General features: G+C 35.5%; 1 protein-coding gene across 9 annotated transcripts in view; it reads right to left on the bottom strand.

The window, feature by feature from the left end:
• SCEL (sciellin) overlaps positions 1-14,827 on the bottom strand; it is a 61,787-nt gene continuing 46,960 nt past the window's right edge. For 8 of the 9 annotated variants that reach the window (XM_064504729.1, XM_026120897.2, XM_026120891.2 and 5 more), the window contains 7 exons: positions 13,208-13,267; positions 11,561-11,647; positions 9,648-9,719; positions 7,968-8,042; positions 6,508-6,616; positions 3,510-3,612; positions 1-2,571 (listed from right to left, as the gene is read on the bottom strand). In XM_064504729.1, coding sequence (XP_064360799.1) covers positions 2,555-2,571; positions 3,510-3,612; positions 6,508-6,616; positions 7,968-8,042; positions 9,648-9,719; positions 11,561-11,647; positions 13,208-13,267 — 523 coding nt within the window. In that variant the 3' untranslated portion in view covers positions 1-2,554. The remainder of the gene's footprint in view (positions 2,572-3,509; positions 3,613-6,507; positions 6,617-7,967; positions 8,043-9,647; positions 9,720-11,560; positions 11,648-13,207; positions 13,268-14,827) is intronic. The other variant, XM_026120894.2, reaches the window with a different exon arrangement.

The raw sequence follows: 14,827 nt of genomic DNA on the forward strand, positions 1-14,827 counted from the left end.
TTGAGATGTTAATATGATTTTTTTTTAATGAGTATTGCCATCCAGGCTTTTATATGGTAAATATCAAGCATCACAAAACTGGTGTTTCTTTTCAGCAAACTTACAACATATAATAAAAATAAAAAATAAAAAAAAATGGCAAAATTATCAAGGCTGTACAGCAAGGATGAATTAATGAGCACAGAATTACTATTTAATGTTTCTGTATTGCTGCTTTTCTGTCAGTAAGCATTTGAGTAGGAGATACTTGGATCCAGAGTTTTTTCCTGGTTTCTAGTGAAGTGAACTACAGTATCACATCCCCTCAAAAGCTAGAAAATCCTGGATTCTAGTGGTATGGCTCAAATGAATACCTAATATCTTCTATTGTAGTCAAGCAGGAGCAAGTAGTGTTGGTCTCTAAACAGGACCAAATTTGCAACCCACCATTAAACCTTCTCCACTAATTCTCTCCAACTCTTGTAGAAGTTTCATTGTTGCCTAGTGAAATGCAGGATAACATCCAGTACAGTTTAACTAAAATACATTATCAGCAATAGACACACACCAGGAAAAATATTTGTAATGTTTATAATAACATGTTTTATTAAAGCTACTGCCTTAAATTCTTAAAAATTTTCATAAAAAATAACAGACCAAATTATCTGCTCTTTCACAGCTCCTTCGTGTGTAGCAGTCTGAACATAATTTAAGACAAGCAACCCAGATTACATCCCTACTGAGGAGAGATTCCAATGGTTTAAATTACAGACATCCATACCACCTGTCTCCACTACTGCAGGTGCAGAAGGTGGCAGAAAGTTTGGCTGGGACAGCCTTTCAGTAGTCTAACATTAATCTGTGGCTTTGCTACTTTTCAACCTTTTAAACTCTGCTCAGATTCCAGCAGTCTTGGAGCATTCTGTTTCTTGTGCCAGGAAGCCACAATCAGCTAGATCATAGGACTGCAAAGGTGAACTTTAAACCCATAGGGCCACCACTTTCTAGAATATGTAGCCCCTTCATTCTTTTCACATTTATGTTTGTTATAGATAATTAATTGAACCATCTCCTAAGTAACAAGAAAAAAAAAACAGATCTATTTACATGTCTGTTTTCCTTTTGAACTAAATCTGCATTACTCTAGAGTTACTTTACGGGGAGGAGTAATCATTTGGCTAATGTGTACTTTACTTTTTTCAGCCATTGGGGGAAAAATAGATTCTGTCAAAAATAGATATCTAAGAAGCTCTTTTCAGCTGAGATAAAAGGGAGAAAAATCAATTCTGAATATCACTATCTGAAACATCCCAAGGCAGAGGATAGCAGTTAACACGTCCGTTAGTCCAGTAAACCCCTGAACTATTTATTATTTGAGGCAAATAAGACATACAACTATTGACTGTAGTGGAAACTTGTACTATAACAAAGCGTGAGCTCTTCTTTGTATCTCTGTATTTTAACACATATACTCTGTCCAAAAGAAAAAAAAAATGCTTTCATTGTAGTCTCCAGGGAAGGAGTTCATCTGGCCTAATGTAGATGTCTAGAAATCAGTTACTCACTCCAAGTTTATTGGCAGACAATGGAAAGGAAGACAGATTTCAGAGCATGGTTTACCACATCGTAAAATAGATGTTTGCAATTTGATCAGATGAATCACTTCCTAAAAATGTCTACTTCTCTGTAATGACTATAAAGACAGAATAGAACAGGTGACTTAAATGTAGATGCCTACACTGTAGATGTTTGAATTTAGCTGAGATGAACCCATTCAAGGCACTTACAGATTCAGCTTAATAAAGTAGAAAAGATTAATACATGATGTCATGCAAGGTATATATTTCATGACTTCATGGCAGCTATTCAGTGTGCATTTTTTTAAAAATAGTACTACAGTAATTGAGGATTAAAAACATGGAGATACTACTAACTTAAACTTTCTAATAATTTTTGTCTAGAATCCCTCTATAGTCAATAGAGATAGGTATTTTCCCAAGATGACTTGTTTGACCTTAAAATTATTACTGAAGTTACTTGGAAACAATCTCCCACTGGAGACCGATACCTCTCTTCAACGGTACAGAGGGAATCCACTTCACTCTGTATGAAACCAGTAGTTTAAACTAAATAATTGACTTTTAGATAGCTAATTGTAGAGGAGATTAATCCCATTCATGCTATATAAAGATAACAGTTCTTCATATCTGAGGAAACATGGTTTCAGTAAAGAGAATACAGCCACTGCAAAACTTATGTTAGGTATTTGTATAGGTATTTCCTGCTGTTCAAAACATTTCAATACATTATTATAGTTTTACATACAATTTAGCAGTTTCACACATCTCATGAATATACTAAACAATATTTTGTTTTGCTTTCTGGAACGTGTATATAAACAGATATTTAAATTCTACTGGAATTCATTCCTTTGGGAACCATGCAGTAGGACTACATTTAGAGTATTTTAGTTCTAGTAATAATGATCATTTTCCATAGCGGTTTGAATTAATAGACCAATACACTTAACTAGACACCAGTGGAACTTCTTTATCTTGCTTTGTTTAGGTCCAAATTAGTAGATCCATTTTTCTGCAAGAGAAAAAAGACTGGTCAGAAATGCCAAGCAAATCAGTATTCTCTAAATGTCACATGAAGAAACTTTAGGGCAATTTAATTGGTCAGATACTTTTTTCTTCTAAAGATTTATAACTGTCACAATGCCTTATGAATTTTTTTAACCTGATTAATTGGAAAATTCACTATTCCCATCAAATGTTGCAATAGCTTAATAGCATTATATATTCTAACAAAACAATTCGACTAATATAATTTTATTTAACATAATGCTATCTCAAAAGAAGTACATCATTGAACACTAACTTATCAGAATGTTTCATCTAGGTTTCTATTTGTCTCTATTTAATACAGAGGTCCTAATTTATAGTATTATGAATTAATAATTGCCATGAATAGTGAAGACTTAAAATCCTGCAACTCCTAGAAAAATTAATGAAAAAAGCTTCATTCTTTACTGCTTTGCATGTTTGTTTACTCACTATGCTCCGCACAAGGGTAGGAATGCTACTCACTGTAAAATATTTTCATTATGATTTAATAGATTTTGTAAATTCTTTTCATTGGTCAGAATGACTACATGAGGTGAAAAGAATCCAGAACCCTGGCGTAATCATTTAAACATAGCAAACTGATTCTCAGATGGCCTTGGAGCATATTCCTGTGACTTTCAGGGCAAGAATCACTATACACAGTGACTGCACAGGTAGGTGTCTACAATGAGAACTTAGAGATCTCACTCACAGATACAGAAAAAAACCACATGTCTAGAGCCTGGAGTTGGATATCATCCTAAGCAACTCAGTCTTACTTAGCGTAATATTTTGGAAAGGTTTAAGTACACAGATATAAGCAGAAGCAATAGCTGTGTTGCAATATATTCAAGTTATTGGAATGAAGTTCTACAGGTTTTTTTTCTTATTTTGTACAATATAATACATCTTCAATCTTACCTCTAACTTTGGAATAGCAAGGCTCACAGTGTACGGTTTGTCTGTAAATCCAAATGCTGTCTCCGGCTTTCAGATCTTTCAATGGTCTTTTGCATATTTCACACTTCAACACACAAGTAAAAGTAACAATAAAAATTAAAACCTTTCTCTATCACTCATTCCCAGCATGCTGTCTTCTAGCATGCTAACATTCCCAGATCAGAATAGGGGCTATGAGTACTGCAGTATCATCAATCTGATGAAAGAGTGGTTTTCATCAACACTAAATCTAAAAAACTAATCTTTAAGCTCCTGAAAGTAAGATACGTAAGTTTGGACTTGTTCCCTAGGTTCTCTTTATAGTCAGCAACCCCTCCTGCCCTGATGCTTCCAAAGGGTAATTTCTCTGTCTTAGCTTAGAAATGTATTCTAAGATGAACCACCCTTTGGAGATCATTTTTTGTTTTCATTGAGTAAAGGAAGCACAATCAGACTTAAATATCCAATTAAGAGTAAATGTTCTCATCTCAAGGAATCTAAACCTACTTATTTCAAAATGTTTTATGGTACCTTATCTTATCCATTAAATATATCCCCCATAAATGTTGAATTGTTGTATGTTGTACTTTAATAAATTTGCAAAAAAGTGAACTTTTGAGATAGAGGAGTATCTCCCGTGTTTCAGACAAAAATACACAGAGATCACAAGGAAACTCTACAGTGGATCAAGGTGCAAACTTAACTCATTCAATCTACAGACCAGAATCTTGACCGTTAGATCATCCTTTTTTTCTAGCCCAATAGGAGAATGGCAAATTCTAGCGTCTTTAGGTATTTTATCCATTGATATGTGAAAATTAACATTGCTTTTACAGTGCCGTTCAGTAACCAAATTGTCAGCTAGCCCAGAAAGGCATTTCCATAATTTTCACATGATGGCTGTCTATTCAGATAATTTTGGATTGAAAATCTTTGTTAAAGTAAAAAATAAACAATTTTACCCAAGATATCCCTTTGCAGCTAAATGAATAAAGAATTTGCAAGATGTCAGGCAGCACGGTGGATTTAAAAACATTTTGTTCTATCAGACCCAGGATTCAACAGATCCAGATAACACACAGTTGCCTTATATTACATATGCTGACTAGGGCTAGTATGACACTGAAACTGAGCACTCAATATTGATAAGTGTAACAGAGCACTGGAGAACATTTTCCTTTTTCTTTGCAGTTTTACAGAACTATGGGTTTTTTTCTATATCTTTTCTAAATAAGCTGTTAGTATTAAGGTACCTAAACTATTCAAAACAGTCTGCTCTTTCTTCTCTCTCATTTCATGTTTTCTTGTATAAATCACCAAAATGATGGGAATGTTTTCAAAGCTTTGATCACTGAGTTTAACTAGTATTTTTATATAGAGAAAACACTCTACAATGCAGATGAATTGCTCACTGAGCTTTTGGTATATAGCCTTCAAGGAAAACAAAGACCTTATACTCCTGTCAAATTACACGCAAATCTCTAACGGATACAAGAGATTTGTAAGGAACTAAATGAATATTAATGATGAGGTACTGCAGTACTTAGCTGAGTACATAACTGCAAGCATGATTTTTTTGTAAATGCTTTCATAAATAGGTAGTTACACAAAAGCTGAGTTTTTCTGGCTAGACAAGTTTCCATTTGGGTATAAGTAGCAAAAAGAATACCATTTAAAAAGTAAACTTCAATTTTTAAAAAAGAGTTCAGCCAATACCAAAAGAATAAGTTAATGCTCCTAAAACTGTGTTAGAAAGCCCTTTTTTCTTTATGTGGGCCAATCCATTTAACAAGAAGGGAATCAAACCACAGTTTGTTTTTACTTGTAATAATGCATTTGAGGAAGTATTACATGGTTAATATCATGGAAGAAAATTATATGTCTAGTGCTCACAGAGCCCAGAAAATCCATACGAGACAAAAAGCATACACAGCTTCACAGATGTTAAGTACAACCTTACTTCTGTGTTCTGGTTTGGATTACTTTTCATGCAATAACTAGGTAAAAGAACTGCTGTCAGAAGCAAAAGTGTAAGCTATGCAAGACTGGGCTGCAAATGAGCTATGCTAATGAGGTAGTTTTGCTTAGTATTGTTTGTCAGAACAATGAACTTTGTGCATAAAGATACAAGGAGAATCAAGACAAGCAGGGCAGCAAGAAAACACAGACTATAGAGCAGAGCTCTGGTAGGTGAACCCTGAGAAAAGATTGAAATAGAGTTTTCGACTGAGTGCAACTTAGGCTTTGGAGTTAAAAGCAAAAATTTGTCTCCCATTCTTTCATTCTTACTGGAAATAGGAAACAAGACTTTCTACATAATTTTAATAAAGAAGACTGAAATAAAGACTTACCCAATTTCAACATCATTTTATCAATACAACGGAAACAATTCATAGGACCCAAATTTTAACCAGTTCTTTGACCCTGAGAGATAAAATGATTTCATCTCTGTTGCCTTAAATACCTCTTACTAGTGACTTTGAATATAGCTCCTTTATAAGCCATGATTTTAGGTGTCATTTAATATAGAACAAAACACTTTATATAAAATAAGCGGAACAAAATTTTATAATATAAAGAAATTGTAAGTAGTATATACTAGATATATCAGACTGGAAGTGAACATAACCGAAGGCTTATAAACATGTAGGAGATTCAGGATAAGTGTCACCACATCCTTTATCCTCCTTGTGGTTTCAAGAGGACAGGGAGAGAAAGAGACAGAGAGAGAGAGAGAAAAGAGCGAGAGGGGGGAGAGAGAGAGGGAAAGAGAGAGAGGAGGAGGAAGAGGGGAAGAGAGAGGTAGAGAGAGAGAGAGAGAGAGAGAGAAAGATGGTATTATCTAGATTAATCTTCCCCTCCAGTGTGCAAGCTTTCCTTTTCTCCCAGGTGGAGAAGGCCTAATTCTCTTATTATATGTGTAACATAATGTAGGTATTCTATTTATTATATTTCTTAGTAGCAGATTTAATCGTCTTACCTTGAAGCAAGCTGAATGACAGCAAATTTGCAAGGCATCTAAGATCATTTTGGCATCTATGCCCAAGGGCTTCCTGCAGTATGTACATATGTCTTTTCCAATTATACTCCTGTGTATACAATATAACATCAGCTGTCAGGAAAAAAAGCTACCACTGAAATCTCAAGGAGAAAATTGGTTACCTTAGTGTATTACATGGGAAAGACAGTGTACACAGTACACTGTACAATGTACACAGTACAATGATCATAAATGGAAACACGTCACATGTATATTCTCTCCACTCTAGTTGACAGGCATAATACATATGCTTCTGTGACGGGCAAATTGATGAATATAATTGTCAAGTAGCAAAAATACCTTGATAAAAAGAATGGTCATCTTTGGTGAACTGAATGATTTCAAACAGTAACGAGACTGTATTAAATTGCTGAATTTATGGGAGCATGTACACAAAATGGGGGTGAAGTGGAATGTAATGATTAGAACGTTTTAATCACAGAAGCAAATTGGTAGTTGAATTTAAACTGCCATCGTGTGATCAGCCTGGTACAAAATTCTCCTCTGTGTTGCAGAGGTGGCTGCAAGCATTTTTTATTTTCTGTACGGCAGACAGAAATCCTCCTTTCATGGCAATTATAATGAACATATGAAATGAATAAAACTGTCCACCTGCTATTCATAACAATAATAATCTTTTCTTTTTAGCTTCCCAGTTCTTTTTGCACCCTCATGTGATATTGATCTGTGCTTTCTCTAGACACAACTGCTGGTGTTGTTTTTGCACTGTAAAATTAACTGATCTTGCTTCTTTCCACACATTGATAAACCATTGTATTCATATTTTAATCATTCCCAGAGTTCCTTTTACATACTTTAGAAATAATATAAGTTTTTATGATTCTGTATATTTCCAAATAATGAGAATATCTACATTATCTGAATTGAAAATGGTGAGGACAGTTAAAAATTTTCTTTGTCAGGAAGTAAGATATTACTGATTTCAGCAAATATCCTTCTTATATTTAGGAATATCTTAACTTATGTGAAAAAATAAAGCTTTTAACAGCATTATCATGCCAACTTATTCATCCATATCTATACTTAAACCTGATCATCACAGACACTGTTTTCACACAGGAAAGAAATTTTAGAGTAAGCAGCTACCAAAGGTAGAAAACTACAGAATCACACAGGCAACTCTATCACTTAAGGCGTTGGCCATTTTTTCTATAGATATTTTAAATGTCATCTGTGACAAGCCAAATGTAAGATTAGGCTTCAGAATTATGGTAATGGATGGTCTGATGGCAAGATCCCACTGAAAGGGAGCTCTTTATGAAAAGCTCTGTGACTAGCCTGATGGTGACTTCCACCGCTTTCTTTGTCTAAACACTTGAAAGCTTATGCAAAATGTCTAAGCCCTTTGATGCTGTACAGCATTCTTAATGTGTACTTACCGATCAGAAGTAGAGTAAACCGTTTTGATAGTATTTCCAGTTATATTTTCTTCATAGGCACCTTGTGATGATTTGCTGTGAGGCAGTCAGGGTATAACAATTGTCAAACAGTACTTTTTATTTTTAAAGGTTTCACTACACTGATGATAATATGCAAATTAAGCAAATGTAACATTTGTATAAATACACTGAGTGATTAATTCTTTTGTCTCTTATTTTCATGACTATCAAGAAAAATATACCAAATAAAAATTTATAAAGTAAAAGTATAATGTATCCTGTCTTAGACTGTATTCTGCTACTGTATGATTCTTCAGCATTTCAAAATGAAATCTATGAGCCCATTGAGGAAAACCTACAAATATGGTATTGGGTTTGCCTGCACTCATATCTTAGTCTAAATGATACATGTCAGGAAACAGTGACAGGCTTTGTTTTTTCCTTCTGTTATTCTTCTTTCATGAGTCCTCAAATAGCTGTCAAACAGCCAAACAAAATTACAGTGTATTCCTAGAAGTAGAGTGAGGGTCTTCAGAGCACAGGCTATTCAGCGTGTGATTTGTGTTTACTACAGTAACTGTGTTGTTCCTTATTCACAGAGTAGGAAGGAATATGCTGAATTTAACTACCAGGGAAGTTAAATCTTCCTTTTTTAATATTCCCTGTTCTGGTAGCTTAACTGTCAGTTTTGTTTGGCATGGAAGGGATGAGCAAATATGTGACAGCTATGGAAGCCATCTTGCCATACATGTTTTGAACAGTTCTGAGCTGATTTAATTATCTTATTTCTTCAGAAATGCATAAGGTATATGGTAATCATTACACATTTCCTGTTACTGTTGAAAGATATTTAGCAATGCTACGAATAGTTTTTTTATAATCATGTGTATTTGCAGAACATGCCTTTTTTCAGGGAGAGTGTAATAGAGTTCCCTACAAGTGATAACATGTATGTGGGAAGTGGCCCAGATACACTGTTCCATATATCTGTCTTCTGTAATGAATATGTCTTATTTGATTTCTATGCAACACCAGAAATGTATTAAAATTGCACAGTTAGTGAGAAGTTTAAATGATAAATGCTTATATATGTTTCATAAAACATAGCAGTATGTTTATTATTTAATAACAATGTAACAAGCCTGGATTTGCTCATCACAGAAGTAGTCCTCTCAGTTGAACACCCAGTGATTCATTTACATTGCAGGCAATATGAAAGTAAGCTTCCTAAATAGGAAAGCAAACTGAAGTGAACTGATTTCCTTAGTTTTGTCCTGGCCAAGCTAGATACATGTGCAAAACACATGTCACTGTATAGAGTATATTGGCAGATGCAACTAAAGTGCCTAAAGTTTCTTAATGCAAACAAAAGTTGCATAGTAATATCAACTCCATATTCCTAAAATGTACTGGCCTCTCTGAGCTTCTTTCTGCTGTTAAACTTATTTCTCTCAAATCTTCTCTTTAACTCACTGTATTTAGCTGCAGAATCTGATCCTGGGATATGCTGACTTTGCAAATCATCAAGGTTAAGAATGGCAATGTGAGTACTGTGCATGGCATATTCATGGATATCTGGTGCAGCATGCCTGACAATAATACTGTATATCTCAAGCATGTATTTTCAGAATCACTGAAAAGGTTGTATAGAGAAAAATACTTGAGGTATCTCTCCAGTACCTATTTTCCTCAAATGTCCTTGTGTACACACCAGTGTCTCTTGGATTTGAGCAACTGGCTGAAGTATTATAGCTGAAATACACAAAAACATGAATAACTGCATCTTTAAAAAAAATAATTGTACTATATAGAACAAAAAGCTATGAAACCATAGTAAAAATATTTTCTAACCATCAGTTACCAGTCTTTCCCACCCAAAATATGAGGAAGCTCAGAACATATCAAATAAATGCATAGTGTGACACCTTGACAAGACAATAAGTTAACACTGAGCCACAATGCAGCCTGCAATCTCCCTACCTGACCAAGTCCTTTCTTTCAGTCCCGATCACCCACTCCTTTACTTGCTATAGTGTGACTTGTTTCTACAGCAAAATACTCTGTAGAACTTATTGCATAAAAAATGAAAGAATAAACGGCAAATACAGTTCATTTAATAAGCTTTCATGAATGAAATATGGATTTCTATTGTAGCTTCGGGTAGTGATATATATTTTGTCATGTATAAGGTAACACTACACACTGACGCACATTCTTTGTCCTGCCATTCTTGTGTTATCTTTCTCTTTCAATTTTCAAAGATAATCAGAACATTATACCTGAGAAGCTGTATGTCTGCAAAATGCTGCAAAGTGTTAATTAATTCGTGTGTTGAACACTCATTATGAGTCTTAAAAGTATATGCTGTTTGACTTTTTTTTATTATCAGGCAATTTATGGGTTTGGCCTTCATGGCCATGCAGAAATTTCAGAATATGCAAATCCCAACCATGCTATCTCACCCCAACTTCTGCAGCAAATATAAGAAAATGAGAGACCAAAGACTTTGTGCCTAGTCATACCCCACCCATGTCAAGGCCAAGGTGTGGGTAAAGGCAGGGAGAGGGACCCTGGTCATCATTCCCATAAAGTACCAGACTGTGAGACATTTTTTCTATTACTAAGGGTCAATAGAAGATTTCTCCTTCCCCTTCCAGATCCTCAGCTTTGAGTCCCCAGTTCATTACCACTGTATAACAATACAACCCCTTACACATAGGACTGTGTCTTCAAACAGTCCTGACTAAATTAGTACTTAAATCTACATGGATGGGTTGCTTGATATTGAAGAGTGATTTTCCTAATCCAAAAAGATCTTTCATTCAAGAATGATATATTACATTTTTTGTTGTCATATTGCTTGAAAATACATTTTTGACTGTGAACAAAAATATACCGTTTCCTTTATGTCAACAATTTTCCCTCACCAACAGACCTGAAGTTTAGTCAGTTCTATGAAATGCCCGTATATTGCATTTTCACTCAGATTTGCAATACATGCACATCTAGGGACAGAGTCCAGATAGAGCAAGAGAACTGCAAGAGAAATGCATTTTAAAACAGTCTGCATCCAGCCCCCGCAAAAAGCCAGAAACCCACGTTACAATTTCAGTGTTTAGGATAAGAGATGATGCATGAGTTCAGATTCATCCTGTATATTGTTAGAAATTTAACGAAGCACCTGAGTGAAGAGCATGTTTTCCTTATAGTCATGGAAAGAAATAAGCTATTCTAGAGCATAGTGCATCTAACATCCGAAGAACATGCTCGAGATGCCTTTTCTCCATGATTATCTTAATTCTGGCTTAACAACTCTCCTAAATTTCATGCCTCAGCTACGTCTCTACAGTTATGTAGCGTATGCTGGGCCCTGCCCACTCTGTGCACTACAGCTGTGCTTCTGTGGGCTTCTGTTCGTGGGATTCTGGAAGCAGAATTTGGAAGAGGGCTGACAGTATAAAAGTGTGATCCCAGGGACCAGCAGGAGGTTTTCAAATCTCCCTGAACTTTCTTGCATAAAGATGGTTTCTCTCAATTTTTTGCAAGATATGGCACTTTAGACATTATGGTTCTCAATTCATTGTATATAGTACCTTGATTTTCTTTCACTGTTGCTAGAATAGTTTGTAGGGAGATTATTTGGAGCACTTGGAGCATTTTCATACACTTGCTCAGTTACCCTAAGAAAGCAACAAGAAAACAAACACTTTTAAAAATCACTTTCAGCTATGCAGCTTTCAGTTACACCTACAGCCATAAATGTAGAAACTTGTGTTAGTAACAGTGGATAAAAGGAAAAGACTTCTTTTTTTTCCTAACAGTGTTAAATTAGTGCTTGTGAAAAGTAACAGAATCACAGCCCTATACTTTAAAGTTCTCCAGTTTATGCTGGTGGGTATATTTGTATCAGAAACTTCAATTAACTTTAATTGACCCCCAGTTTCCTCAAAGCATCCACTGAGGCTTTCATCTGTATACTAATGCTTCAGTGATTGAAAGCATTCTGCACTTTCTTGGTAGTATTCTGTACTGTTAGATTCATACCCTATTGGAAGAGAATTTAAAATAACAAGACAGAACAGAACAAATCCAGAGATCTCAAGAACTGTAACATGGATCATAATGTTTTATTCTTGGTTTTAGTACATTTTAGCTTCAACTGAGAAATAAGATGAGTTTGTTTCTTGCTTTGCTGTACTACAGTGATGGTTTTATTAGAAATGACCAGCTGAACAGATACATAGACTATTATTTCAAAGAACAGGATTATGATTCAAACAGAAGAAACCCTGTCTCCTGCAGTATTCTCTGCCATAAACATGGCATGCTACCAAACTTAAAAATAAACCTTGTCAGACAAATTATAGGATTTAAGTAATAAGTGCTAATAATTTTCTTGATGATATTACAAAGCAGCTCAAACAAAGGCTGCTCTTCTTTGGTTCTGCCAAAAGTTATATTCCAAAACAGTTTGATGATTATAAGCCTTAACTCTGGGTATTTGGCCTGCGATTTGATTTATTTCAGTGAGCTTGCCAAGGTCGGAAACTTCACTAAATGAACCTTGCTCAGTGCCGGTCACTGTTTTATATGCATGGCATGTTGCATGAAGCAGCACCCTCTATTGTGCTTGAGTCGTAATCTGGAAGGCCTCCTTTCAGAACTAAGAAAAACTCATTCACTGTACATGTGCAGGATTTGCTTCTCTGGTCAGACTGTCAAGTTGGATTGCTAGAATTAAAATACTTTATATTAAAAATAGCAGAAGTATTTATGTATTTAAATAGCTAAGTTCTTCCTCATCATTTAAATATACAACTAAATGAAAGACTCCAAAAAATACCATGTGAATTCTATCTGAAAACATAATACTAGCTTTGCTTTAATTAACCAAATTGGGTCCTAGTGCCTCCAAATACTATGAATCCTAGTAGCAGCAACTCATATTTCTTTGACATACTAAGGGCTGAGTTCACAAAATATCTAGATAAGCACAAAAATACTTTTACAGATCTTGTCATCAGGCATTTTCATTCACTAGAAGATTACGGGTTTCAATTATTACTTATCAAAATATATGCAGCTATATTGCACATTTTATAAATAATTCAGAATTCTTACTCTAGCTGTGCCAATTCTGTTTGTTTGTATTAGGAATAAACATTGTCAGGTACCCCACTAAACAACTATGACTCTTAATATTTGGTAAATCTTAGAGAGAACTATGAATTGAGTCTCACCCCTTTTTACTTTGGGCACCAGCAGGCGTTATTTCAGTGTGATCACCAAGGTCCTGATCTCTGTGAAAGTGAGAAATATCTCAAAATTAATCCAATCATGTGATTCAATGTAAACATGTTTAATAGGTCGAATTACTTACATTAAAGAAGAAAAAATTATATGTATTTCACAAGGAAGATTCCTGACTACACTGAATATGTATCACAATTGTTTCATATAGTAAGTTTTTAGTTATTTATGAAGTAAGAGTTATCCGTTCTAACCTCAATATTTTTCAGTTGCTCTCCAGTAAATATGCCACATTACAAAGGAATAACAAGATACTCAAAAACATTCATGGGATCATAGGATAATTCAGGTCAGAAGGGACATCAGGAGATCTCTAGTCCCACCTCCTGCTCAAAGAAGGTATAGCTTTGAAGTCAGACCAGGGGGCTCAGGGCTTTGTCTAGTTGGGTCTTGAGAACTTCTAAGGACGCGGACTACCCAAACTCTCTGGGCAACCTGCTCCACTGCCTGACTGTCCTCAGGGGGAAAAGTTTCTCCTTATATCCAGTCTGAATATCACCTGTTTCAACTTAGGTCCATTATCTCTCATCCTCCTGAATCAGCCCTAGTCCCTCAGCCTCTCCTCACAGGGCAAGTGCTCTACCCCAACCATCCTGGTGGCATGCACCCCAGTTTATTAATGTCTTTCTTGTAATGGAGGGGCAGGGGAAAAAACTGGATGCAATATTAATGATGTGGTCTCACAAGTGCTGAGTAAAGAGGATAATCACTTCCCTCAGTCAACTGCCTGTGCGTGTGTTCATACACCCCTCATGCTGCTGGCCGTCTTTGCAGCTAGAGTGCACTGCTGGCCCACATTCAGCTCGCTGCCTCCCAGGGCCTTTTCTGCAGAGCTGCTCCCCAGCCCATCAGCCCCTAGACTGTATTGCTGCAAGGGGGTCTTCCCTACCCAGGGGCAGGACTTTGCTTTTGTCCTGACTGAATTTTTTAAGCCCTCCTGCCCAGTCCTCCTGCCTGTCTAGGTCCTTCTGAATGGCAGCTCTGCCCTTAAGCATATCAACTGGTTCTCCCAGTTTATAAATCCAATCTAACACAGATATCTGGTAGACTTGAAAGGTATTAACATTTTAGCACCTCAGCTAAGCATGCTTTCTTCCATCACACTAGATCAAATTATTTGAAACTTAGATAGTACTTCTGCTATTAATATAGTACTACCTGTAAATATAGTACTACTATAGTACTGTAGTAATATGGGTTTCAGACTCTAGCATTTGTTTATAGAAATTTTTTCACTGTTACATTGTTTAATGTGATAGTTAGACATCAGCATACCTACTGAAGTTCATGGGAATATAAAACCAAAAAGGAATCATTGTGATAATCTAGCCTAATTTGTAAAAGTAAGCCATAGTACTTTTCTTAATAAATTTCCATTTGAAATGGAGTATACTTTTTCGATAAAGATGCAGTCTTGAAAAAAGAACCAAATTAAATAAGATAGGAAACTGCTCATAAGCCTTTTAAACTTCTTCCAATAGATAATTAGTCTTACCATTAAAAATGATACTTTGGGTGTGATTTGCATTAGGAATCTAAAGTTTGGCAAC

Source organism: Dromaius novaehollandiae, chromosome 1, assembly GCF_036370855.1.
Source record: "Dromaius novaehollandiae isolate bDroNov1 chromosome 1, bDroNov1.hap1, whole genome shotgun sequence".
NCBI classification, from domain to species: Eukaryota; Metazoa; Chordata; class Aves; order Casuariiformes; family Dromaiidae; genus Dromaius; species Dromaius novaehollandiae.